Here is a 27,695-nt window from a genome sequence, read left to right as displayed (position 1 = left end):
TCTACTCTTTGCAATCGCCATGGAACCGCTGGCGGCAAGCTCCCGGATATTATTTCTCTGTATGCGGATGACGCTTTGATATATTTGCGTGATCATACTACTTCCATGGTCAGGGTAATGGAAGCACTCGACACTTTTGCAACCATATCTGGCCTACGGGTCAACTGATCTAAATCTTGCATTTTTCCTCTCTTCCTTGTACCATCGGAGCTCCACTCGGCTCTTCTAAATTATCAGCTACAGTGGTGCCATACCACTTTTAAGTATTTGGGCATACAGATCTATCATTCTATGGAGGACCTCAGAGAGGGCAACATAGATAGGGTTCTTCGCTCAGTGCGAGGTTCTTTACCATTCTGGGTGGCTCTCCCTCTGTCACCTATGGGGCGGATAGCTATCACAAAAATGCTCATCCTCCCGAGATTTTTATATTATTTTACAGCACTTCCGATTACCCTGCTTCCCTCTTTTTTTCAAGACCTTATACTCCATAATGACAGATTTATTATGGGGCAGGGACAGATGCAGAGTGGCGCTGTCTATAACGCAATACCCTCAGTTGAAGGGTGGACTGGGCATGCCTAATTTCGAATTGTATTATGCAGCGGACAAATTACAATGGCCGGCCTTATGGCTTGGTGAAACCCCTTCAGCGGAGCGTACAGCGATAATCGAGATGCTGGCACTGCTCCCGGTGCTCAGTTGGCTGCTAGACAGTTCACACCGTCCACCACATGGCTCCGTTTTACTAGTAGCTGCAAAGTTGTGCTGGCAGCGATATGTCCACGGTAGGGGCGCCCCAAAGCCATATTCTCCCATGGACTCAGTTGCCTAGGGCCCAAACTCTAATAAAGCATCACGACGCGTCTCTATGGCGCGAAGTGGGCCTAGCAAATTCAGGTGAGCTTTATGGGGACTCTACACTAAGGTCCTTCGACGAGCTCATGACAACAGTGGAGATTCATGCCGGCACCTTCATCACATACTGCGCGGTCAAACACTTGTTGGGAGCCACGTGAGAACAGGGTAGCGCTGAACCACAAGAATCACAATTGCTCACATTGATTCTATCGATTGGAAACACAAGGGGCACAGTTTCCAGATTATACTCGATATTATTAGATCAGGTATACCCCGAACCTATGCGAGCCAAAGCCAGATGGGATGAGGTGCTTCCTTCTCCCTTGTCCCACAATGCCTGGACGGCGGCATTATCCGCTATCAAAAATGTCTCTCGCAATACCAGACTTCGATACACTCAGTTCGATTACGTACATCACGCCTGTTAGTCCCCAGCTCACATAAAACGAATGTACCCAGGTTCAGACCCAGATTTTTATCACATGGTATGGGCGTGTCCCCAACTGGTCAAATCATGGCAACCCATTACGGACACCATAGCCGATATTGCAGATTATACGCTACATATGGAACCAGAATCATGCCTACTAGGCCTGCGCCGGTGCACCAAAGGGGATAAGCAGTTATACAGGTTTATTGATTTGGCCTTCATAGTGTTTAAACGCTTAATAGCGACTCACTGGAAGGATCCAGATACTCCGGGATACAGCAACTGGTTGCGCGACCTGATACAATGCTCTTACGCAGAAGTGCACACACTACGTCAGCTACAATACCGGGGATTAGCCCAGGGAGGGTCTGAAATTTGGGACGCCTTTATTGTTACCATGGAGGCCAAAAATGACACCCACCCACCTTGAATTGCGTATACACCACATTGTATTGGGCAGTCAAATGACTCCCTCCTATTCTCATGTTTTGTGTACCCTGATAGAACTCACTCACATATCTTGCTTACTACGTCGTAAAGGGCAGAAGAAGCCGCTGTGTACGCGGATCACTATTTATGACATTGCTCCCGGGTAAAGGGTGTCGACCAGGCCAACACCGGGGCATACCCCGACTGACAAATTTCAACACCATGGTTAGTGATGCAAAATAAGGGACCAATGAGAACCCAAGGTATGAAGACAGGTGTACATATATAAACGCATCTATATGTCCCTTAATTAAAGAAGGCTTAAAGCTTAACACCCCACACGAAACATAACCACAGCGATTGCTACTGATGTGGCGCAGTTCTTCTGATACACTACCACACTGTATTCCCATGTTTATTTTATTATTTTACTGTATAAGTAAATATATATGTATGTACATGCCCGACCACTTTTGTGGCCGACTATTCTGCAGAACCTCATTATGTTCAATAAAAAGATCTGAAAAAAAATGTTATTTCAAGTATCTCTAACGTGTGCCCTAAGGTAACTAAAACTCGCGCCCCTCCCATGCACAGTTTTCTCCTCAAAAATGTTACTGCAAGTATTGCATTGATATTATTAATGATGTTATCAAAGATGTCATGAGTGTTGCAATGTGTGGGGTAATTAGCAATACATTGCGAGGGCGTGTGTTATAGTTACCTTAGGGCACGAGTTACAGTTACTTGAAATAACTCAGTCTATACCTGCTGAATTTCTATGGTTTTGTATGTTTAAAATGTGAGCCTAACTAGAACGTCCCTATAACCTTTATTTTTTTTTTTGTGAATTTCTATGTTTTTTTTTTTTTTACATAAAGTAATTTTAATTAGTATATGTTAATCCAACCACCGCCACACATGGCCTTCATAACCACCCAACCCCATCAAGCCCTACTGTCAACCCTGTTTAAGCTCCAAACCCCATGCCACGGACAGCTAAAGGGGTTTGGAGCTTAAAGGGGCCAATATTAACTGTATAAATTTAGTGGGGGCTGCATAGGCCCCTCGGGAACCACCATCTCCCTGGGACAACATTTAAAGAATATATGTGGGGGGTGCACGGAACCCCCCTGGGGACCACCACCTCCCTGGGGCTACATTTTATAAGTTTTTGGGTGGACCGCGCAGATCCCCCCCCCCCCCCCCAGGCCCCACTACCTCACCATGGCTACTTTTAAAAATATCTATAAGGAGGGGGAGGCACAAGGACCCTCTAGGGACCACCACCTCCCCTTGGCTAAATCGTTTTTTCCAAAGGGAAGGGGGGGCAGGGGGCAATGCTTCCCCCATCCCTAGGCTAATTTGGATGCCGGGGCCCCATCCTCGGTGCCCGGACATATATGCAAGGGTGCCAAGGGCACCTTTACAAGTCTATGGTGACCAGGGATGATCCTCAAGGCCCCAGTGGACAGCAGTCTCCTTGCAGGAGCTGGCATTGTCCCGCAAGGAGGCAGTTCCCGGTTCTTGAAAGTTATGTTTGCTTTTGCTTGGTGGGAGCTATCGGCTCCTGCCAAGCAAAATCAAACAGCTACCTCCCAAAGGGTGGGCACCTCGGGAGGTACCAGGAGCCGGCCCTGGAGGGTGGCGGTCCCCAGGGCCATATATGGCTCCACATGGCCCCTCCATCATTCAGTTTTGCCCTGAGGAGGTGATAGTCCCCGGTGGGGACCATGATGGACCCCCTTAGAGTAATGTATTGGAGCCCTGAGGAGGTGATGGTCACCAGGGCTGCTGAGGGGGCGGGGTGGGGCGGGGGGTGGTGCTGCGCGGGCCCAACTGTATTCATTTTATTACTTTTGCCCTGAGGAGCTGGTGGTCCCCGGGGCTGCAGGAGTGCAGCGCAGGTCCCATGCATTAATTGAAATACATTTGTCCTGGTGAGGTGTGGTCCTCAGAGCAGGGGGTCCGCAACGGACCCCTATATTAAGGAATTGGAGGCCTGAGGAGGTGGTGGTCGTCCCTGGGGCTGCGGGGAGACTGAGTGGGCCTCCAATATTCATTTTATTACATTTGCCCCGGGGAGGTGACTGCCCCTGGAGTTATGGGGTGGAACGGGTCCCCTGCTTTGATTTAAATACATTTGCCTTGGGGAAATGCTGGTCCCTGGGGTGGGGGGGTTGTAATGGACCCCCTACATTGTTAGTTGAGCCCCTGGGAGGTGGGGGTCCCCAGGGCTTTGGGGGGCCGCGTGGGCCCCCGCATATATTTGACAACCTTTTGCCCCAGGGAAGTTGTGATCCCTGGGATGCGGGTGGGCCTGAAATGCTAAAAATTCTTGCACCAAACCTGAATAGCGCCCATTCTCTTTCCTATTTGAAAGACGAGGCTGGTCCTCAAAAATCAAAAATAATTGGAGAAGCTATAGACCTTGTGGATTGTGATTGTATAATTTAAATCTTTTTAGTTCCATTAAGCTAAACAAATCCATTCAGCACACCATTGAATGCACAAACCGTTCCATATTTGTGTTAAATTAAATCTGAGGATGATTTTAGGTGAGTGTGTTGTCATCAACAAAGACTATGTGTCCCTTCAATTTAGTGATAGGATAGAAATGGCATTGCCCCCCCAACATGGATGCAGGGGGAAACTTGATGTGATAGCCATGTTATTTTGAGAAACCAATAACATGGCTGTTTGAAAGCAATTCTCAAGTTGTTTATATATCTTGATATGGCACATACCAGAAACCAAGGGACAGATGTAGCAAACTTCTTGCACGCTGCAAACAGCGAATTTCGCTGTTTGCAACGTGCAAAAAGCACATTGCGATGCCCAATCCCCGTTTTGCGAGTCGGTAACCTGGTTACCGACTCGCAAATCAGGACTGCGAGTCGCAATTAGGAAGGGGTGTTCCCCTTCCTAATTGCGAGTCGCAGCGCAATGCTGCATTGCTTTGTGACTGCGAACGCGGTCGCAAAGCAATCGTACTTACCACCGGTGTCACACTGGTGGTAACCCATTCGCAAAAGGGAAGGGGTCCCTAGGGGACCCCTTCCCCTTTGTGAATGGCATAGAAAACATTTTTTCAGAGAAAATGAAAGGAAAACGTTTCATTTTTTAGTTTTGTAATGCAAATCGTTTTCCTTTAAGGAAAACGGGCTGCATTTAAAAAAAAAAAAATAATAATAAAAAAAAAAAATGCTTTATTTAAAAGCAGTCACAGACATGATGGTCTGCTGTCTCCAGCAGGCCACCATCCCTGTAAGTGCTGCGAGTCTCAAGGGGGTCGCAAATTGCGACCCCCTTGCGAGTCGCAGATGGTGTCAGGGACACCATCCTGCATTATGAATTGTGACTCGCAAATTACGTACATCTGGCCCCAAATTACCTTAGTGCATGGGATGCCATGAATGCTGTGAACTTTAGAATAAACTGACGCTGCAGTGTAAGTGGGTTTCAATCTGCATGTTATGTTTTGATAACGTGTAATGACTGTAAAGGTAAATTTCACCAGCTCATAAAGCCCGATCTGTCTTTGAAATATCAGTTTTGACATTGTTTATCAAAATGAATCACACTGTTGTCTTAATTTTTAATATGTATAAGCGTGGGCAAACAGCAGTAAATTTCCTGCCACACCTGTTACATAAAATGTTCTCCCTTCTCTCCCATGCTTACAGGCAAATCAAAGACCAGAACAAAAAAGTAGCCAATCTAAAGCACAAAGAGCAAGTAGAGAAAAAGAAGAATGCCCAGTTGCTGGAGGAGGCACGGCGCAGAGAGGACAACCTAAGTGACAACTCCCAACAGCTGCAGGTACAGAAGGTGTAGAAACAGCAAAGAATTACCTATTAAGACACACTTTGTCTGTTGTCTGCATGCTTTGCAAAGTCATTGCTTAATTTCTGTATAGACCGCTTTGACAGCAGTGCAATAACAGGTGGCATGTGGTTACCATGCAAGATTCATCTCAAAGAAGTGTATTAAGAACCTTCCTTCATAGGTCCTACTTCTATGATCTCTTTAAAAGTGTACATATAAGTTGCTGTCATAGCCTTAGGTATTCATCATCTGCAAGTGCAATTCCATACATGGACACAAATATCCTGTTCATGTCAGGGGCTTGTTTCCTAATGTATAGATTTGGGATACACTTAGCATTATTTCTGATTTGGTAATCTGTACTTTATTTCGCTTTTTCCTGGAATAAGATTTGGGCTTGAGACAACTAACGCAAACTTTCTACAAAACAGCCTTGTGTTGTAACCTTGTACTCTCCTCAATTCTAAAGCCCAGGGAGAGGCTCAACAGTCTCCAGAAGCATTGCCATTTCCTCATCGCTTTATTTTTGTTATGTTTTTTTACATCGAACTATCACCTGCAAAGTTATCCTTTCACTGAGCAAGTGTATTTGCCTAGTCCTGCCAATGATATTTTGGATCATTGAAAAGTCAGGTCATTAGCTTCTTGCTAAATTTAAGAACAGAGGAAGAGGGTCCAATGTGGACTGGGAGGTCGTTCCATCCTTTAGGAGTGATGTTAGAGGATGCCTGCCCTCCTGATCTGGTTCTGTGTGTGTGTGGGATGTGTCAGAGTAGGAGCCTTACAGAGAGGAGGTGTCTGGGTGGTTAGTAGAAGCCGATGTGACTGTCCAGGTAGTTGGGGCCTGAATTGGGTAGTACCTTGAATGTGTGTGAGGAGTTTGAAATTAGTGCATTCGTGTATTGGGAGTCAGTGTAGTTCCGTGAGGTGTGGTGTGGTGTGATGTGGGATCTGTGTGGGAGTTTGAGAATGAGTCTGGCTGCCAAGTTCTGTATGACTTGTAGTCTTCTAGTCAGTTGCTTGGTGATCCCGGCATAGAAGGTGCTCTCATAGCCCAACTTGCTGGTTACTAGGGCGTGAGTGACGGTTTTTCTGGTGTCCCTTTGGAGCCATTTGAAGACTTTCCTCAGCATCTTCAGGGTGTGGAAGCAGAATGCAGTAGACAGCGTTGTCTTGTGTGGTCATGTCCACTTTGCTGCTGATAATTATACAGAGGTTCCTGGTGTGGGTTTTGTGTGTGGGTAAGGTTCCGATTTCAGCCAGCCACCAGCCCGAGTCTTCTGGTGAGCTGTTCTTGCAGAAGATCCCTACATTTGTCTTGTCAATGTTGAGCTTGAGACAGTTGGCTTTCATCCAGTTAGGTTCTACGGTCATGTGGGCAATGAACATTCTTCTGTGTTGGGGGTCTTGTAGAGGTGTTAAGTCATCCTGAATTCCTCTGTGTACCAGCTGATCTTTGGTGAGGCTCCTGCCATTGATTCGTGCTCGAGGGGAGCCAGGGTGTCGGCACATGCATTGTGACCTGGTTGTTGAGGTTTATGATGGCTTTCAGTAAAGCGCAGGCGTGCTCATGCAACTACTCAGAGAGGGGGGAAGCCCACTCTATGTCTGAGCTGCTTCTCCACCATGCAGCGGGCAGGTCCGGTGCTGGTAGGTTTGTGATGTTGTGGAATGGGTATGCTGAAACTGACGAGAGCGTGGTCTGTCCAAGTCACAGTTGCTGGCTTGTCAACTGTGATGTTACAGATTGAGGGGAAAATTGGATCTTATATCTGTCCGGTGGTGTGAGTGGGGTTGATAACGTGCTGAGTGAGGCCAAGGTTTCTGAAGTTTTCTAGAAAGGCCATAGAGTTTGGGTTTGGTGCGATCTTCTAGGTGAAAGTTGCTAGAGGGTGAAGGTGCTGGCATTGATGGTGAGGTTTGTGACAAAGTTTGTGATATCACTGGTGAAATGAGTGTGGGGTCCTCATGGTCGGTATACCAAGGGCTCCTCCCAGGGAGAAATGGGGCTCTGCCAGTTTATGGCACAATGGAGCACATACTTAGTGCCAGAAATCAGAGGTGGAGTGGCAGCATGTTAAAAAAAAAAATATATATATTTTCATTAAAGTAGATGATTTATTTTGCATCCTTTCTGATTTCTGAGGTGCTGTACATCTTCAAGGCAAACCCCAGAAAGGTGATTTATTGAAGCTGGCACATACAATGTGGCTGAGTGGATCCTTAGATTCTCACACACTGAGGATTTTGTTTTTTCATTTTTCTGTATCCTAACATTATGTGACTCACTTGTGAGGTTCTGTTTGCCCAGCATGTGGACCCTGGTGTATATTTAATGGTGTTCTGTTCAGTATAATCTACTTTACACTTGGCTTTATCTCCTATTTTTTGGTGTCACTACCGAATTGAATTATACATCCAACATTCAGTGGAACCACTGCGAAATGATGGCTTAAACCCAGATCTGTGACTGGGGGTGAGTTGTTGAAAAGTTTCAACACTCCGTCCATTATTTTATTTTGTTTAGTGATGTTACATTGTAAAGCAAGCATCACATTTGTGTTCCTCATGTTCTAATGCCCCCTTTAAAACAATATTTGTCAGCTATCCACTTTTATCACCTAAAGATTAATTTATTTTTCTCCTGTACTGCTTCCGAAAGTCATATATCTCTTGAGCTAAAGTTTATTGCCTGTTATTATCACAATGGACTTCATCTCGTTGCTGTTGGTTTTGCATTTTTTAATGGCATGCAAAAGGTTAATTTGTTTTGTCAGCCTACATCGGTATTCTGATATGGTGATCCACTTGCCTGGAAATATGTTTTTATATATAGCTTTAGAATATGTTCGAGGAGGAACACCTGAGAGCTGAAAAAGCTTAAACATTAGGTGTTTATCCAGGACAAACATAGTGACATTCCCAGACAAGTCGGATCACCACTTAAATCTATGTGCACTTGGGGGGTAATTTTATGGTTCACTGATGTAACCTTCAGTTTCCATGGTCCTTCTTCGACTATTCATTGTTAGTCAGTATCTTCCCTCCCTACCTCCCCCTCTAGGCACAGAGAACAGCAGGTTATGAAATGTTTCCCTCGACAGTTTTATGCCTGTGGCCCCCTTCACCTGCACGTTGGCCAGTGGATTGTTGCCGGGACATTTTTTTATTGAAAGTAGGGAAAAAGCCTAGGTCTAGGTTGAGGCAATATACATTTAGTAGATAATTAGCAATCACATTTAGCAACCTCAGTATCATGACATTCCTGCCCTCACAATCAGTCTTAACTTACAGGAACTAAAAACGAGACTCCAGTGGCAAACCCCTATGCTTCTTTAGGGCACAACTTGTAGCTTAATGATACTAGCACAATTTGTTCGAGTTTTTGTTACCCTTTTCTGTGGTGACTTGAATCTCTTGTAAACAGTGAATATGTATATTGTGCCCTCTTAGATAGAACCAATCTGTACTGCTCCTAATGCAACAGTTAAATCCTTACTTTCTTGGGCAGCAGTCTCACATCTTGGCTCATCGCTGACCAGCTGATATATTCTATGGGCCTGATATTCTCCTTCCATCTCTTGTCTGCCCACCTGTCCCTGTCATTTCCACCTAAAAAGAACTTTTGCCACCACTAACCCTCCTGTGTTTCTCAAAGTGTGAGGCCGTAGGATCTTCTTGTAAACGTAAATCCTTATGAAGCTCTGGGCTTACTGTGGACCTAAAACCACTACACTTTAGTAGCCATAGTTAAGCGGGCAGGGTATTCCAGTCCTTATAACCAGTTGGCCTTCATTGTCCCGCTGTGTAGCATCCTTAACCTTTACCAGGTGTCAATTGTAGTTTCATCTGCCTGAATTTATCAGCGATCCACTCCAGGAAGGCAACCGGTGATGCCTTGTCTGAGTTCCCCGTCTCCTTGGACGAATTACAGCTTACAAAGGAAAATGCACAGTGCTCTTGACTTTCTACTTACTCTTTGAAACAACATCCATGTTTGCTCCTGTATTAAAAGAAGTGTGATTGGTCACCCTTCAGTTTTTTTCCTTCACTTTTGCTGGAAACAGCATCTTCTCTTTCCTGCGTCATACCTGTATCTGTGTTTTTCTCCAAATGAGTCTAGAGCGAAATCAACATTATCTGGGTGTTCTCATAATGAAACAAACCCTTGTTCCTTGCTGCAAGAAGTAAGAAATCTCAGTCTCACTAGTTTAGGACATGATTTATGACTGAATGAGGCAGAACGCTGGGGGGTGAGATGCGTCACTGAAGCATTGCACCCTCTCCACCACTTATGCTGATAAGTCTGAGTTTCAGGTCACTTTGTCTTAATCCTCAAAGAATGCTAAAAAATCAGGCCTTAAGTCCATTCAGGGGGACCCACTATGTGTGTATAAATCTTCCCTCGCCTTCATTTCTCACCGACTCAAACCTCTGTCATCACTTAAAGCATGTGCAGCACCATTGCAGCTGGTAACACATTTTCAGGTCTCCTTTGCAGAGTTATCTATCAGTGCCACTCCGTCCACCTCTTTCTGCAAATCAGCTCAAACCAAATTGATATTAGTGGCCGCTCCGTCAAGTGAGTATTTATACAGCTCTGTCTTGGTGTATTTGTCCATTTTATTTATTTTCCTCACTTGGCTCATCTTCTTACTTACCGTGCTTAACAATCTGTTTCAAAGCAGATCTCAGACAGCAGCAACCCTTCTAGCCCTATGTAGTCAACAGTAGTGAACATGACATAGGTGCAAGCAATAAAATCATGTGTTTCCCTACAGAGTGTGGACCTATAAGCAGTACTTAATTGGAGCTGGTGGTTTCCGGTGCCCAGCACTGGCAATTAATTGTCAGCACCGACTCTAAAGAAAGTGCACCACATGGTGGTGCTGTCTGTTTAATTTTAGGATGAGCACAACAACCTTGTTTATCAAGTCAAATCATGTGATCATAGCTTTGTGTGGCCTGAAATAGTCTGAATTGTCACACTTGTCGGAGTGCAATAGTTCGGTGTTATGTTGATACTATCATTGGCAGTGCTGGCAGGGGCAATCCGTGGTGCAGGCTGCAGTGGCCTTCCAAGTGGGGCCCTGGCCCTTACTTTTATCAGTTTTTTTGAAATACAAATGAAACACTGTCTATAAGCCTTCTGACTCATACCTGTTAGTCAGATTCGCAGTGCCCACTTAAGGAGACCACCTTTTGCTCCGCTCTGGTATGCACTCATCTTAAGTATTTTAACCACCTCAGCTGCCTGTACCTACACAGTCCCTGCAGTCTGTTATTACATCAAGAAAAAGCTCAGTTTCTGTTTTTCACAAGTAACTGAAAGTGATTACTATGAAATGATTACTATGTTCAGCGCAACCTTGACATCTAATGTGGGGGCACTCACTGTATATTTTTGGGGCATTAGACAGTATTCCATCATGTGATTTCCGCTTTCTCTGTCTTTTATCATCTCTCATCTTCTCTAACACCATTAGCTCAGGGTTGGCAGATCAGCATTCTTCCCTCCATGTATCCTGGTGTGGTAAATCCGATCCCAGGCAGAGTTTGTATATCCATCAGCATTCTACTACCGTGGCTGGTTCACTCCATGCAGTGTCACTTCTCCGCAGCCTCCTGGTGCACATGAGCTGCCCCAACATTGACCAACACGTGACACTTGGCCAGTTATGTCTGCTTCAGTTCCTTCTCTGACACAGTTTTAGTCCCCCAGCTCCAAAGCCTCTGATTACCTGTGTCAGTCCGTATATGTGGAGACCTTTGACAGTAGTTTGTCAATTTTAAGATGCAGTTTAACCGCAATAATCTAGCGTGTTCCACCACTCCCAGTAAGCCCCCGATCTTCATGCTTTTCTGAAGCAGCTAATTGTCTTTCTCTTAGCAACTGCACAACCCTCTTAATGTAGCTGAACCCACCATCTATCTTGCACCAGTGGAGGCTAGTAGGGGTTTCTTCAAACATGGCATCAAACCTTTATCACGCAAATCAATTAATCAGCGGATTTGTATAGCGCACTTGTCACCTGTGATGGTATCCAGGCGCTGGACCGGCTGCTGTGTAAGCCTCAATTATAAGTGCATAGTAAATTGCCTGATGTTCTGCCCTGCTAGTTCACTTTTACTGCAGACACCCTGCAGACAGAATTTAAATGACGGGATTCTGGCGTGCAGTGGAGCTCCTAGGAAGTTCGTCACTCTTTTTGGTAGTCAGCCACACTCCTCAACAGAAGATAATGTTCAAGACGGTTACCAATCCACCCCGATGCGGACATTCCAGCGAACTGACCCCCAGATCAGAGTATATGATGCTTTTAGAGATTGCCTGGTAACAGTTTTGTACGTCGGAGAAGGCCAGAATTCCTCCCAGGCGATAGGAAATGCTTACTCTAAGCTGTTGCTGCCAAAGAGAGAGGTACATGGTCCTGCATCCGTAGGTGCTCTTGCTTGTTCACACAGACTTATCTAATGTTGGCTGATATTTTGATTAATAATTAAATGTCTGTGTTGCTTGCCACATGACATTGTCTATCTACTGTAAGGATTTGATGAAGATAAGATGTGTTAATATGTAAAACGATGGAATATTAAGAGTATGCTTTCTTTTTCATGTCACACTAGGTAATTGCTCAAAATATTCTTTAGTTCATAGATCTAGTGCTTTGATCTTAAGTCCTCATGAGTATATTTTAGAGAAAATGCCGATAATTTATCCAGCCCGCGGCTTGGCCTTCAGTTTCACTCAACAGTGGGTGTTAGTCAAGCTTTAGTTTCTTTTTTTATTTAAAAAAACGTCCAATCCCAGTTGTAAGGAACCTACAGGCAACTCATTCATTCTACTCAGATGAAGAGGGGATCTAGGTTTAAAAGAAAATATCAGATGGAAATAAATTATGCAGTGTTTAATGACGAGTGATAGCTTCAGCAATCTCTTCCCCCTTTCTCCGTGCCTTGCCTGTAGTAGCTGCCTTTTTAAGGTTTCAGCATCTTACCTTCCTGGAAGCCGAAATTACACACCGGCGCTGTTCTGTAGCTCAGATCAGGCAGCTTGTCTTTTCTGTAGTCTCCACAGAACCCAACACACAAATGAATAAAAAGCCCTCTCAAACCAGAGAGCGAAATAGACGTTTATAACCAACTATTTTGGGTTTGGGGTCAGAACGGAGAGTGCCAATTTTAGATGATTTTGGTCAGGAAGGTTGTATGTGGAATTATTAGCACAGCATTTTGAAAGCCATAAAAGCTGAGGCCTACATGTTCCTAGACCAACTATTTTTTTTAAATTCAGCAAAGAAAACATGTTCTAAGCACACATATTGAACTCTTTCGGTCTCCTTCTTAAAAGGCACATTTTTGTTCAAGTTTAGCGTATTCTTTATAGGTTATGCATTGATGAAAGAAATTTGAATTTTGTCCTTTTGATGAATGAAAAGGGGCAGTTTGAAGAGTGAGTTCTAGTAGGTTATACTAGATTTTTTTTATTTGCCTACATGTCTTCTAAAATCATTATAAGTCGAAGAGTTGAACTTTTAAACTTGGAGTAGTCTTAAATACAAAACTGCAATGAGAGTTAAAACTCCTGAATATTGTTGTTGCTTCTGAGGGGAAAAAATGTAATTGAGAACTGAATAGAATGGAATTCATTGAAAAGATGGATTTGCCTGCATACAGCTGTTTTCCATAAATGTATTTCTGTAGAACCTACCTTACTCAGGGGAGGTTAGGTTAAGGTTTTGTGAACGGCCATCTTTTACACGTCAGCTTGATGCAGAGGCAGAAATTCTGTCTTATTCTGGGAAGTATAGTTGAATGCCATTCTCCCATTTGCAATGGTCAAAAGTTGCATTGAAGTACCTAATTTAAGAAGGAAAGAATTAAACATAGACTTGCAATTTCAGTGGGTTCCTAAAAAATGAAAATCTTTCAGGTGGAAATGCCGGCTACATTTGTTTATTCACTTGTTAGTACATCTAATCATCTAGTAATGCTCTGTCACTCATTCCTATTGGTTTGGTGGATACCCATTCTTGTCCATAAAAAATAAATTGTTTCTCTGCTACACCATTCAAACTGATGACCCGATTCCATCCAACTATTGTACTATAAACATCTGTCCAGTAGTGTCCAAGAATGCCGATAGTTTAAACCACAGAACCTGAAGTGAGGAGAGGGTAGCAATGTGTTTAATACTTATGAATTTTAAACGCTAGCAATCATAAAAAAGCAGGTGCCAAATATAGAGTGTGCAGACTTTAACTACTGAATATTTATTTTTGCTTTTAAGATGCCAGCAGCTATGCTCTATCTCTATAACGCACATAAGTGTTTTCAGCTAATCATGGTACAGAAGGTGGCCATCACTACTTGTACCTATCACAGAATTTTTCTGCCAAGGAGGGCCCTATTAATGAGCATAGGTGGTGGTATCCTATGATCTTTCCTGGCCTCAGGCTTTTGTAGAGTACTTTTTTGGTCATCTATTTGAATACTTCTGGTTGTTGACCATTGTGTCTAAAGGATTGCATATTGACTCAGTATGAGAACTTGTGAAATGAATACAACTCTCTAACCTGGAACTGTGCGTTCCTATTTTTAATACCTTTGTAATGCTGTATAATAAAAGGCAGTTATTTTATCATAGCTTGTTCAGTGCCCAGTGAATAAGGGAATACTCTTCTGGTGGTAGGTTCGCTTTTTCATCCGTATTTGGCAGCACCTCATTGTCAGCTGCTTCTGACACCTTTGCTTTTATAGACCTGTCCATATGGTCTCACTTTCAGTTCCTCGACTCTGTTGTCATCTGGCTGTTTGGCATCAGACTTACAGGCATCAGCCTTCAGTTTCTCTAAATAATTTGTGAACAGTGTAGCCAGTTCCCATCCCTACACCCCTTCTCATATTTCAACGAGGTTAAACTGGCTTCTTAAGTGCATTTTAGATTGTCAATTCCAACCCCCACCCCCCCCGTTACTTAAACTGCCTTATATATTGTGAGGCCTAGGCACTGTTGATACGTAGTATTTATTGCTGATGGAGTATACGCAGAGTAGAAAAATATATATTTAATAGCACAATATGTGTCTAAATATATCAGTGATGATGCATTGGTGAATTAATTTATGAATAATCTTATAGTGCTTCATCTTGAGGAGGTCTGTTTCAATGAGGCTGTCTACTTCACTTTGATGGAAGTAAGCATGCGTATGCTGCACACATTTCTGACATGCACTTGTTATTTTAGGATGAGTGGTGTGTAGGATATGAACTCTTACTTCATACACATGAAGTTGAACTGTCACAACTTAACGCATTTTAGGCAATTGTACATACATTCACCCACTAATCCATCTTTGCCAAAAAATGTTCAAATATTTTGTAACATGTATCTGGGTGAAGAAGTAAAGAGAATTTAATAGTAGATGTGGGACTCGAGGGGCAATGACAGTATTTCATGTTCATAGTACATACTTTAGCTCGGGACTATGTCCTTCATCATTAATGGTATTTAAATATTCGTGTGAATCGTAATGCCTGCCATTGCTGCTAATGTGGTAAGCTGGTTCATGTTAAAAGGTTGGAGTTATTTTGCAAGGTTTGATAGAATAGATCATGATAAATTACTTAATACCACCTTTAGTAGCCAGTGTTGATGGAAAGGTGCTATAGTGGTTCAGATATTTTCTAAATGAGCTTTGTTAGCCTGTCAAGTTACATAACAATTTCTTTCATTCCATTCAACCCCCCTTTTGGTGTTCTCCAAGACTCTGTGCTCACCTCTGCTCTGTTTAGTCCAATCTTAGAACTGGTTGAGGAAATCCTAATCTATATTGGCCGTTTTACCACCAATGTGTGGCTGATATACCGATCTTTGTAAAAATGAAAAATAGCACCTCCATTAACTGCTTCAATGAATGGATTTTCAAAATACAGTACTGGCTATCTTCTCAGGAACTAAAAGCAAACCAGAGCAAGACTGAGTTTGTTTGCATTAAGCATAACCTAAACCTAAATTTGGTTAAAACTAGCAGAAAAATCCTCCAGGAACCTGATCTCTGCTCTAAAACGATAAACTATGCCACATTAATCAGTTTTGCACTAGACAATAAGCTAAAGTTAAACGCTCACATAAATGATAGGGTCAAAGAAGATTACTAAGGACTAAAAGTTCTTAAAATTACCAAAAATATTATCATTACTGATAATCTAAACTGGCCACCCAGGCTTCAACTAGTTCAAGGGTGGAATGTGGACTATCTGATAGAGACATCTAGCCGCAAATTCCTTAACTTAGAATCTTTCCCAGGCGCCAGCCTTGATCTGGAAACGTTTTCCCCTAGTGCATCTGGACGTCGGCAGAGGGCGTCGTGTGACTCCGTAATGACATCGTCGGCCGAATGTGACATCAACGGAGTCCATAATACTCTCCTGCCAACGTGCTGATGCAAGTTCCTTCTTTTCTGCGCTTGCAAATTGGATCCGGGGACGGTTGTTCTGGCTGTTTTTTTGTCCTTCAACGTTTTCGTCATCTTGGGGGAGTGTGCTTCCTGTGTCTTTGGGGTTTAAACCCTGTGGGACCTGCGGACAGCAGATGTCGGCTATGGACCCCCAGTCAGTGTGCATGTGGTGCCTGGGTGAGCACCATGACACTGATGACTGTGGCTCCTGTTAGCGACTTCGGCTGAAGGCTTTGCAAGAGCGTTGGATTAAGCTTGGTGTGGATGTCGGAATCTCTGACTTCCCGTCCCATGAAGTCCACTTCTTGGTCTGATGTCCGTTCACAGGCCAGTTCAAAGTGTTGCTCTCATGGACGCCATTCTCTGTCAATATCCACAGGTAAGTCTCACAAGCAGTCAAGGCCACTGCAGGTACTGACCTCACTGCAATCGACCTCCTGTCATTCCTTGCCCGAGAAGACTGGGTCAGGGTCTTCCCTGCAACTTCCTCCCTTTCTGGGAGTTGGGGCGACTCTAGACCAGATACGTGCATATTATTCTTCCACTCACGCAATAATTAGTCAGTCACCTCCCTCTGGATTGCCTGTTGGTCCCAAGGAGGTGCGAAGTGCATTAACTGTGTCCACGCCTGTGGGTTCCCCCCTTGCTTTGGTTCGACCTTCAGAGTCAGTTGACTCAACAGTTACTGCACTGGTGCACAGCACTTCGGGGTTCCCACCTTTGGGGTTGGTGTCTGATCAGCCAACTCCGGCGACTTTGCTGGCAGCGTCAATCAAAGTCGACTCCCTCTCTGCATCTGACATCGATGTAGAGGTATTGCCTTCTGACGTCTGGAACGGCGCCGGATATACCTCCACTGCCTCCACTCCTGTTCTTCCTATTTCAGGTGATGGTAGAAAGGTGGTACCCGAGTTGGATCCTCCTAGAGAGGACAGTTGGATCTGTCTACAGCTAGTGGCTTGTATTCTTCTCCATCCTCAGGCCTCCTTTTCCCACTGGAACTTGCTACAGAAGCAAGTTCCTCCTTTGAGAACATGCTAAGAAGGTTACAGAGGTGTTAGGTCTAACCCTTCCCTTACTGTAGTTAACTTCAGATCCCTTAATTGATATACTCCATTAAAGCTAGACCAGGGTTGAGTGGTGCTTCCTTATAGCAAGGCACTACATAATGTCTTGTTGGGTGTTTGAGCTAAACCTACTCTAGGGGTTCCTGTTGACCAGGGTATATCCCACAGGCACTGTTGTGCCCCTGGTGAGCTGCCTTGTTTGATCAGATATCCTACTCCGTGCAGTCTAGTGACTCAGGCCATTTTAACTTTCCCTGATATAGAGTCCACCCCCCTCCCAGTACTCCTCCTGATAGAGAGACCAGGGGTCTAGAGGTCTGTAGCAGATATATTTTTTCCAAGTTCTGCTTTATGTTCTGTGAATATGTCTTGTGTTCTTGGACGTTTCTTTCGTTCGTTATGGGACTCTTTAGTGAGCAGTTTACCCTCACTTCCAAATAATGTCATGAGCACTCTAATTCCTATAATTCAGGGTGGGCGGACTGTAGCTACATTCATCAATAGCAACGGCATGGATTTCACTGTCTCTGTGGGTCGAGCTATGGCTTCCTCAGTTGTGCTCCGTCACCGTGCCTGGTTATGTACCTCCGGGTTCTCAGAACCAATCCAATCTACATTACTGGATATGGCTTTTGAAGGTGCCCATTTGGTTGGTGCACAGGCTGAATCAGCCTTGAGATGTTTTCGAGTCAGTAGAGATGGAGCAACGTGTTAACTTCATTTCTCTCTCACTACTGTGCTGTTACTTATTCTTCAGTGTTCCTTACGTCAGTCTTGCTTCTGTAGGGCAATGAGGCTTTCAGTTATCCCAGTATGCTCTTTGAAAAGCCAAGTGGGTGTTCCTTCTTGCCAGGTGCTGAGTTTTCCTGGCATGTCATTACATTAATGTGGTGCTCTGACACCCTATGGACTTTTTCATGCCTGATGTTTGAGGCTTATTTCCTTATCATTACTTGAAGTAAAGTGATGATTTGTGCTTCAATTAGAGGTTATCATTTGTAGCACACCTGACATAAGGTAATATAATTTGCTTCACTCTGAAGAAAAGCTTATGCTTAAGAGTCCTTACCTGTCTGGTTTCTATCATACTCTAAGTGGAGTATTGGCATCCTATGCTAGTATGCTAAAGAGCATTTATACCTGTTTTTCACCTTTATTGGTTGGGGGGGGAGAAGAATGTTAATCCCATTTCTCCCATGTCAGGCAGTTTTTCTAACTCTTGTATTATACTATTTTACTAGTATCCCTTATAGAGAACCAGGGATTTTACCAGCTCTTAAGGTTTCTATATTCCTGAGAATATTGTTTACTACGTCCCCTTGTATTGTCAAATAGGTTAGCTATGGTGCTTACTTTTTTGACTGGTGCTTTTATATTTTTCCTGTGATATCACTCTTCAGAATTTGCAGACCTTCCTTGTTGTGGTCTTATAGAGTTCTGTTATGTATTCCTTGCAGTTTACGTATTTCCTTCACATTGGTGTAGACTTTTCTATTGTGTTGAAATGTTCTTCACATATTCTTATTTTATTCCGGACTCCCGTCAGTCCATAATATGTCTTCGTAGATATGTAGCTCTTTATCAATTTTGCTTAGTCTATTGTGTAGACTTCTTGTTATTGAACTCTTTTGGCGCTCCTTTACTTTTGTTGCACTTGTGTGCAAGACTTCCTTCCTTTTGCAAGGATTTTGCCAGTTTTCAGGGTAAATTCTTCTTCTCTGTGAGGATATTATATCTGCCATATTTGATCAGGTTTATTATTGATTTCACATATAGGTACAATTGATTTCTTTTTACATAACTCTATTGTTGTAGTTGAGTTCACACTTGAAGGCATGTTGTTTTTGGATGTATTCATTACATTCGGACTGATTCTTTTCCTAAGAATTTAGTCAGTTTTATAGTTTTCATCATTGAGGTCTTTTCTGCTACATCCTTTGATCCTATATTGACCTCTGTTTCCACTTCTATCCAAGGCCTTCATAAAAACAAAAGTTTAATCATATTAAGTGACAAACATATACATCTATTGGTGTTTTTTTTATATATCTCTCTCTCACTATATATATATATATATATATATATATATATATATATATATATACACATACATAAACGTGGCTGTGTGCACGCACACACAAAGTTGGTACTACATAAGTGTTTGTTCTTCCCTCCTATGTCAGTATATATGTATTTTACACATCTTGATGTTTTTATTATATTTGCTACTTTTCCTGGGGGTAAACTATTTCACATGCCATATGATTATTCTTGTTCTATTCATTGGGGACAACTGTCTGCTTTGCCTGCACGAGATGCTCTGTTTTGTTGCCTTTTGATGTAGGTCTGACTGGGATATACTTTTCCATAGTGAGAGCGTTTGCTCCATTACTAGTAATGCTGCGTGGACCTGCAATTACAGTTTACATGTAGGAGTGGATAGATGTATATCCACTAGCTCCGTTGCTGCTACTATCATATGGTCACAGGCAGTCTTTCTTATCCAGGTTTAAACGTCTTTATAGTCTCAATGCTGTAGTCATTTCCAAAGTCTTGCCGAACTGTTTGTACATGGGTTTTCATTCCTTTAAAGGAGCAAGTAGCTTTGTCTTAGGTACTCCTGTTCACCTTTAACACTGATTGCTCATGTTCACATACCTTTCTTTGTTCCTTCTTTTTTATGGTTCTTGACTCCTAATCATTGGTTCTTCTGTGGAGTCAATGGTAGTGCAATACGATAAGGCTCACGTACCTTCTTCTGTATGTCGGTGTTTTCACATTTTACTAGACCACATCTGTTCTCAGAACATAATTTTCAGGGTATCTAACATAATTTTAATTATGCCATCATGGATATGTTTTTGCCCATGTTCTTACTGTTTTGTATCCCTTTTCTTGCAGTTGTCTTTTCACCAATTCTTTTTGTTGATGAGGATATTTCTCCTCATGGATATTTTACTTGTACTTAGTCTTTTTCTTCAGTACTGAATCAGCTTTCCTTCTAGATAAAAGGCTTCACAGTGGTTAAGAAGCTTATGACACGTGATTGACTTGCTAATGTGGATGAGTTTATTCTATACTCTAACATGGATGGGCTTCTTTCGATGCACTACTGTTCTATGTGTTAATCATCTGTGCTTACTTCCACAGATTGGGATGTGGTATAATATGTTGTTATTCTCTCCAATTTTTCTTCTTCTCCGGTCTTTTACTCTTGTTCTCGACCGGTTTAATGACACTTAGAGACTTTCGATGGTCTCAGTTTGCAGTCCCTCCTTCAGGGTTTTGTATGCTTTGGTATATGATTCTAAGTTAAGCAATCCTCGGCTAGATGTCTACCAGATAAACAAGTTACTTACCTGGTGGTAATGTATATGGTAGAGACAGGATCTAGCCGCAGATTCGTTAACAACCGCCCAAACTCCCTGCACTGCGAACTGAGTTCGTCTGCGGTCTCCATAGACTTCATATTGGAAATCTACTCCTAGGTTTAAGACTAAGGTGATAATTGGCACAAGTTTGTCATTTAATTAAAGCACACTGCTCCAGTTGCCAGTTTATCTTGTGGCTCCATGTTTTCAGGGTGGAAAATAGTAATGTAAGAAATTGACGTCAGCAGGGAGTTCTGTGGACTCTGTTGATGTCACATCTGGCGGATGACATCATTACGGAGTCACGCAACTCCCCCTGCTGACGTCCAGATGTACAAGGGGAAAACGTTTCCGGATCCAAGCTGGTGCATTCATACCGACCAGCACCCTTCTATTCAGTCGGCCCCAATAAAAGCAATCACTGCTGCAGTGAGAGTGATCTCAAAACATTAAAAAGTCTGACCACATACCTTTTGTATTAATCACACTCAGATTGCTTCTTCCACAAGCATGCAGTGCACATCCTGCTCCACGTGACTTATTTTTAACAGTGAAACGAAGCTCACCTCACTTCTTCAGGAGGATGCTTATGCTGTTAAACAGTTGTAGGCATCTACAGAGCACAGTTAATCTCCACCCAGAAAACCTGAAGTTAGTGCAAAACGTCGGTCTTATCTTATTCCTTTTCTGATTTTCTCCCAGAGATCTGGAACAAAATGTCCCTTGTGTCTAAATATATCAGTGATGCATTGAAGAATTTATGAAAAATCTTCTTACAGTGCCTCATCTTGAGGAGGTCTGTTTTAATGAGGCTGCCTGTTTCAGTTTAATCGAAGTAAGCATGCATATGCTGCACACATTTTTGACAGGTGCACTTGTTATTTTAGATTCACAGACGCACTTGTTATTTTAGAATGAGTGTTGTGTAAGCTAGACCCTTCTTTAACCCTCTCAAAGCGTGAATGAAAGAATCACCTGCTGTAGGTCTATCTATTAAGACCATCAACTATACAGACTGTAAACTGTATCCATTCTCCGATATTCCTCCTCTGACTTATAGTTTAAGTATTGAGCACTTAAACTATCAAATTAATCGTATGTATTTAATTTGACCGTGATACCTACCTTATTTTTAGTAACAAATTCGCACATTTTTCAAAATTATGAAGCTACTATAACCTATGTTTCTAGATGTGCAGATACTTATCCTGTACCTTATAACTTATGAAGCGCTTTATCATGATTTGTGGTAATGTCCCCTCTATATAAAAAAACAGTTTAAATAAAGCGCCTTGTCTATTCAGAAAGTCAATTAAAATAGCAGTGCAGTGTTTGCTATATTGAAGATGAGGTAGACACTACTTTATTAGCATGACTTATTAGATCAGTATCCAGAGGCCACCCATTATGATGGGTGTAATGCAAGTTTTGGGACAATATTATACAACCTTTTAAGAATTTGAAAATTTCTGGACTTGAACATGGGATTTTAAGTGTGACTTTTTTATAGTAATGAAGTGTGTTTCACAACATGTTTCCCAGGTAATCAGACTATCCAAAAGTGCTTAATTTACTGAGCCCCTGTGGAGCTTTAGATAAGAATTGATAACATTGGCAGGAGTAACTGCTCATGGCAGTCTTTAAAGGTTCTAGATATCAGTGTCTACAGTAATCATGGAAGTGATGCTATCCAGTGAGATCTATCGAACCTGCATGAATAACTGTGTGCAGTGCAATAGGAAAATACCCAGGAGGATAATCTGGTGCTGTACATTATTCAGCTTTTAATTAAAAAACAAAAAATGAAAATCAACCATGGTTTTTTCCCCTGAGATCAATAAGTAAACCAAAAAGATTACAGCTAGACATAGTTTGTTTACTTGTTTGTGCAGCCAGTGTTTGACAACATAGAACAATTAATCAGTAGTCAGCAAGCTCAGTGACTGCATGAATGTAAATTTAGAAATTATGGAATTTGAAGGATATGAATGTAGTTCCTACAGTAGGGAGGTCATTATGCTCTGGTGCTCGTCTGCTATCATGACAAAGCTAGTACATTAAACTAATCAAAAGCCAACATCTCCCATATTAATTGTCTAAATAACCATGGTTTCGACACACAATTGCTCCAGGCATATTCAAAATAGATTAGCTCTAAGCCCTTGCCTGAACTTGTGTCACATATTGAAAGCAAAGATGAGTAGCTTATCTGTTAAAAGAAACAGATTAAGTGTTCCATCCATTACAAACCTAGATCTTATATCTATGGTTGCTAGAAAGGCAGACTGTGTTACTCAAATGAACTTCAGTAACCAACCAGACAAAAAAGGTGTTCATAAAAATGAGAAAGCAATACAAGCTCATTAAGCAATATTGTGCATCTATCTAATCCACCAGCAACAACTAATACTGCCATTTCAGGCATTCTGTGACTGAAGATATGGGTTACTGTGTTACTTGCATTTTCAGGTGAGTTATTACCTCATCAGATGACCCGCAAAGGCTGTAAGAAGGGCCTAGGTATTCCATATCCAGATACTTGCGGTCTTTATCCCTTTCAAGGGGGCTTCCTTGTTTGTGTGGTACATCTGTGTTCTTCTATCAGTGCAGGTCTTCATAATTCTAATTTTTTGTCTCTTATGTTCTTAAATATAGCAACTTTTGATTTACAGCCAGTGTGTTATTTGTAGGCTGCAGAACAGTTGGGCTAGTAGAAAACGTTGATGAAGCAGCTGCCAGTCACCTTAGTTAATGTTTCTGCTTGAATATGAGCACAAATTGTTCCATGTCCCTCATTTGGCTTCTCAACTTGCGTCAATGAAAACAAAAACGAACTTGTGATTTTTTTTTTTCCTCCTTTCAAATCTTACAAAATGCCAAATAAGTTTTCAACGTGATTGCTCGCCCGTCATACTAAAAAAGCATATTTATCCAGGATTATATATGCCCATTAACAGCTTACATAATGATAAACTTGACCCTGTGTGTCCTGGACAATTGCACAGCTGCTTGTCTTACATCTTTTCTTTGGGGAGAAAGTGCACTGCTGCCTTTGCAATGCAGGTTGTGTTTAGGGTCAGTATAGGGAGAAAGCTGAACAGTTGCTGTTGTCTCTGTGTGTAAATGAAGCTTGCTTTGCTCCTGCCCATGGCCAATCTGAAAACCGAAACCAGTCCTGAAAAAAATGTTCAAATCAGCCCCATGCTTAAGGATGCAACAAGTCCATGGTTGTATTGTATTGCAACTTTTACATAGTGCTTATTACCCCTATCTGGAGCAGTGTAGGGCTTATCTGTATGGACAGGAAGTTACCTCATGTAGTGTGTCTCATTGGACGGTCGTTGTGTTTTGTTGTAATGTGTGATGACCACAAGGTGGGGTTATTGTGTTCCGGGACGCAGAGCTTGGCAATTTTGTGCATGATGGGATGTGAGAGACAGACATGCAGTTTATCATTTTTAATAAACTGTCAGCGTTGAGCCGCTCTGCAGGTCCCTTTACAGTATTTCTTATGATATTAGTCTACTCAGCTGGTTACTGCACTGGGCTGTCCGCTCTGAAATTTTGCTTATATTTTTGGTCCTGAGCTGGCTTGGCTGTAGAGGGGAAAAAAAGAGATCTGCTGGGATTGGCTTTGTTACTATCTACTTTTATCTGAGTGTTATTGTGAGATGTAAAGAATCAATGATCGTGTTTGGTTATCTGGACCTTACAGTGGAGGTCTAGATTAAAGTGTTCTGATAGACCAGCAGTGTGTTAAAGATCTATTCAGTTATTCCATGCTTGTTCTTTTGGTGATGGCTGATTTATTGGTTGGTACTAGTGGTGCTGGAACTATTTTCAGAGGGTGCGGTCAGTAGTGTTACATCACTGAATTTATAGGGGTTGTGAAAAATCCAAGTTACAAAGTACAAGTTTAGCAAATGTGCAACACCTGTTTGATTAGAGAGAGAGTGGTAAGGGTGTAGCATGTATGCTGGTGGTGCATTGGAGCACACTGTCGCAAATATATGACTGACGCATGGTGTATAGTGAACTGATTTACAGGCAGTTAATTTGCAAAGGCATAAAGTTTTACAGAACTACAGTGTGCAAACGATAATGTGTGGAAATCGCATTGCAGTAGATGTTTTTTTCTATCCTATTAAAATCTTTGTTTCTAACACACTTCAGAATTACATAAATGCATTTAATTTGTGATTTCTTAATTGCGGATATATTTTGAAATATTTGTGCAGTTCATCTACAGATATTTAAATTTTGTTGTATGTTAGAAAACATGATATCTTGCAGCCTTTCCTTCTAACAAGCCTATAACAATGTTCATTTTACAGAGTCCTCTCACTTTGCAGTCAGAGAAAGAAAACACCAATTTCCATTCTAAATGAATAATAAACAGTTTGTCCAAATACATTTGACCTCTGTCTGTGAACACATAACAAACATAAGATAAAAACAAAAGTTAAAGGCATCTTTAATGCTCATTCACACTCCTAAATCCAAAATGGGTATTTCTGATGGATACAACTACCTGTGGATTCCTCACCTAATGAATACTCCCATGGCGCCAGCATTCGACGGAAATCTTCTTCCTAGTCTCTGCACGTCGACGAGGACGTCACTCTAGCCCACGCGACGCCGTCTGATGTCATACAGGCAATAAGAGGTCCTCGACGACGTGCCGACGTCAGTTCCCTTTTTTCCGTGCATTCGAATCGGTTATCTTCAAGGGAGCAACTGTTACTTTCGTGGTTACAGTGTATTTTTTGCTGCGTAGTCCTTCGCTGCAGTAATAATGTCGCAGAGAAAGTCGGGTTTTAAGCCTTGTCGTGAGTGTAGGGGCAAGATGTCAGTTACGGATCCTCACTCCGACTGCCTTTGGTGTTTAAGCTCCGACCACGACGTCTCGACTTGCGATTCATGCCAGCACATGAATCCAAAGGCCCTCAAGGAACGTGAGGCGAAGTTGTTTATGGCGAAGTCGAAGAAAGAAAAACATCATAAGAAGTCTTCTTCGCCAAGGCATCGGCGTCATCGAGACTCCCGGCGCCGTAGAGAATCACGGCGCCATTCAAGCAAGGAGACTCGTTCCAGGTCTTCGGATCGGCGCCGGAGGACTTGGGAGGTCAGTCCCACGGTCACGCCGCATCCATCGACGCCGTTGCCCTCTCCGGTGTCACCGACTTCACCTGGACAGGCGTTGGTGATTGAAGTGGTGCAGCCTCTGGTGTTGTCTCCGGCGTCGCAGACGTCGAGGCCGGCGTCGGGGTCGCCTTCGATACAGGCACCCCAGTATCCGGCTTTTCCCACCCCTGGAGCCGATAGTATCGCATTCCTAAATGCGATGTATACCATCTTTCAACAGATGGCTCCAGGGGGTGCTCCGGCTGGCCCTTTGGCCTTTTCATTGGGTGATCCTGCGCCTCTACGGCCGGCACCCTTTATGCCCTTTCTCCCTTTTAGGAACGTGGGCTCGGCGCCGGTGTCGGCGCCGGTGGCCACTCCGGTGACTTCGGAGGGATTGGTCCCGGAGATTTCCATTCCGTCGTCGGGATTTCGTCCTGTGACTCCGGTGGGTCCATCCGCTCCGAGTGCTCTTTCATCGGCGCCGAAGTTACCTGTGGCGCCAGATGCGGCGTCGGTGTCTTTTGAAGATCGGCGCCGATCTTCGGCTTCGGCGGAGGCATTGTCGACTCCGCGTATCGAACAGAGGCTTCATTCGAGGAGACGTGCTCTCCGTTTATTAGAGGAGCAGGAGTACCAACGAGTCCTGGAAGAAGGAGAACTAGAGGACTCGGGTGATGAACTGCATGGTCTCGATACAGCCAGTGGGCTGGACACTTCCCCTGAGTGGGATCTTTCGTCTCCAGGGGAATACACGGAGGAGGCTGCTTCCTTTCACGCAGTGGTACGGAAGGCAGCTAGTTTTCTGGACCTGTCTTTGCCGGTGGCAGAGACAAAACAGAACCTTCTGACAGAGGTGCTTCATCCGGCCTCAGCTGCGGCAGAGCCTCTATTGCCGTTTAATGACGCTTTGCTGGATCCGGTGCTAGAGGTGTGGAAGAGACCAGTATCTTCCCCAGCGGTTCATAGAGCCGTAGCCAGGAGGTATCGAGCTGCACCAACTGACCCTGGCTTTCTTTCTAGGCACCCTACACCGGAGAGCTTGGTGGTGCAGGCCTCCTGTTCATCCAAATCAGCGCCTGGTTCTTTCCCGACTGTGCCTGGGGACAGGGATTAGAAGAAACTGGATGCGCAGTCCAAGAAAATCTTTTCGGCCTGTAGTCTGGCGTTGAAGGCCACCAACGCAACTTGTATCCTGGGGAGATATATTCATGCTCTTATGGATGACATTTCCTCATCATTTACGGAGCTTCCCCAGGGTCTTTTGGATGTTGTTTCAGATGCCCAGGCTGCCGCGACCCAGATTATTCAGTCTGGGTTGGACACGACCGACTCGGTGGCCAGAGCAATGGGCACGACTGTGGTGGCAAGGAGACAGGCCTGGCTCCGTAATTCGGGGTTTTCTGCGGATGTGCAGTCAATCCTATTGGATCTCCCTTTTGATGGGGACAAGCTGTTTGGCGCCAAGGCAGATTCGGCCTTGGAACGTTTTAAGGAGAGCAGGGCCACAGCCAAATCGTTAGGACTCCAAGCTCCTTCTTCCTCTGCCTCTTCCAGGATTTTCAGGAGGTTTCGGGGATTTGGGCGTGGCTTTTCCTCCTCTTCCTTTCGGGGGAGATTCCAGCAACCTGCCTCTTCCCATCCCTATAGATCTTTTAGAGGGAGAGGGAGGGCCCGCACCAGAGGAGCCTCTCAGCAGCACTCTGCCTCTTCCTCGTCCTCTGGAGGGGTGCAGCAGGGAAAGCAGCCTTAGGCTTCCACCATTTCCCACTCACTCCTCTCCTGTAGGGGGAAGATTACAGCATTTTCTCCGCAAGTGGAAGACTATTACAACGGACACTTGGGTTCTCAGTATTGTGGGAAAAGGCTACACCCTTCCCTTTCGGGAGTTCCCGCCCCTCATCCCGCCCCGCCCATCTTATTGTTCAGAAGAACACCTCCTGTTGCTAGAACAGGAGGTACAAGTCCTCCTTTCAAAGGGCGCGGTAGAGTTGGTCCCAGAGCAGGAAAGGGGTTGAGGTTGTTACTCAAGGTATTTCCTGATTCCCAAGAAGGATGGTCGGTTGAGACCAATCCTGGACCTGAGGATCTTGAATTGGTTCCTCAAACAGGAAAAGTTCAAGAT

At 43.5% G+C, this 27,695-nt stretch overlaps 1 protein-coding gene across 8 annotated transcripts in view; it reads left to right on the top strand.

Moving 5' to 3' along the window:
- The window catches only part of ERC1 (ELKS/RAB6-interacting/CAST family member 1), a 1,341,708-nt gene that overhangs the window by 736,289 nt on the left and 577,724 nt on the right, over positions 1-27,695 (top strand). For all 8 annotated transcript variants that reach the window (XR_011202236.1, XM_069228108.1, XM_069228104.1 and 5 more), the window contains one exon: positions 5,407-5,542. Coding sequence is in view for 7 of the 8 variants with exons in the window: in XM_069228108.1 (XP_069084209.1) it covers positions 5,407-5,542 (136 nt within the window). In the remaining variant the exon portion in view is untranslated. The remainder of the gene's footprint in view (positions 1-5,406; positions 5,543-27,695) is intronic.

This window comes from Pleurodeles waltl, chromosome 4_1 (assembly GCF_031143425.1).
Source record: "Pleurodeles waltl isolate 20211129_DDA chromosome 4_1, aPleWal1.hap1.20221129, whole genome shotgun sequence".
Lineage (NCBI taxonomy): Eukaryota > Metazoa > Chordata > Amphibia > Caudata > Salamandridae > Pleurodeles > Pleurodeles waltl.
The sequence above is the reverse complement of the archived record's forward strand: the minus strand, read 5'-3'. Positions and strand labels throughout refer to the sequence as shown.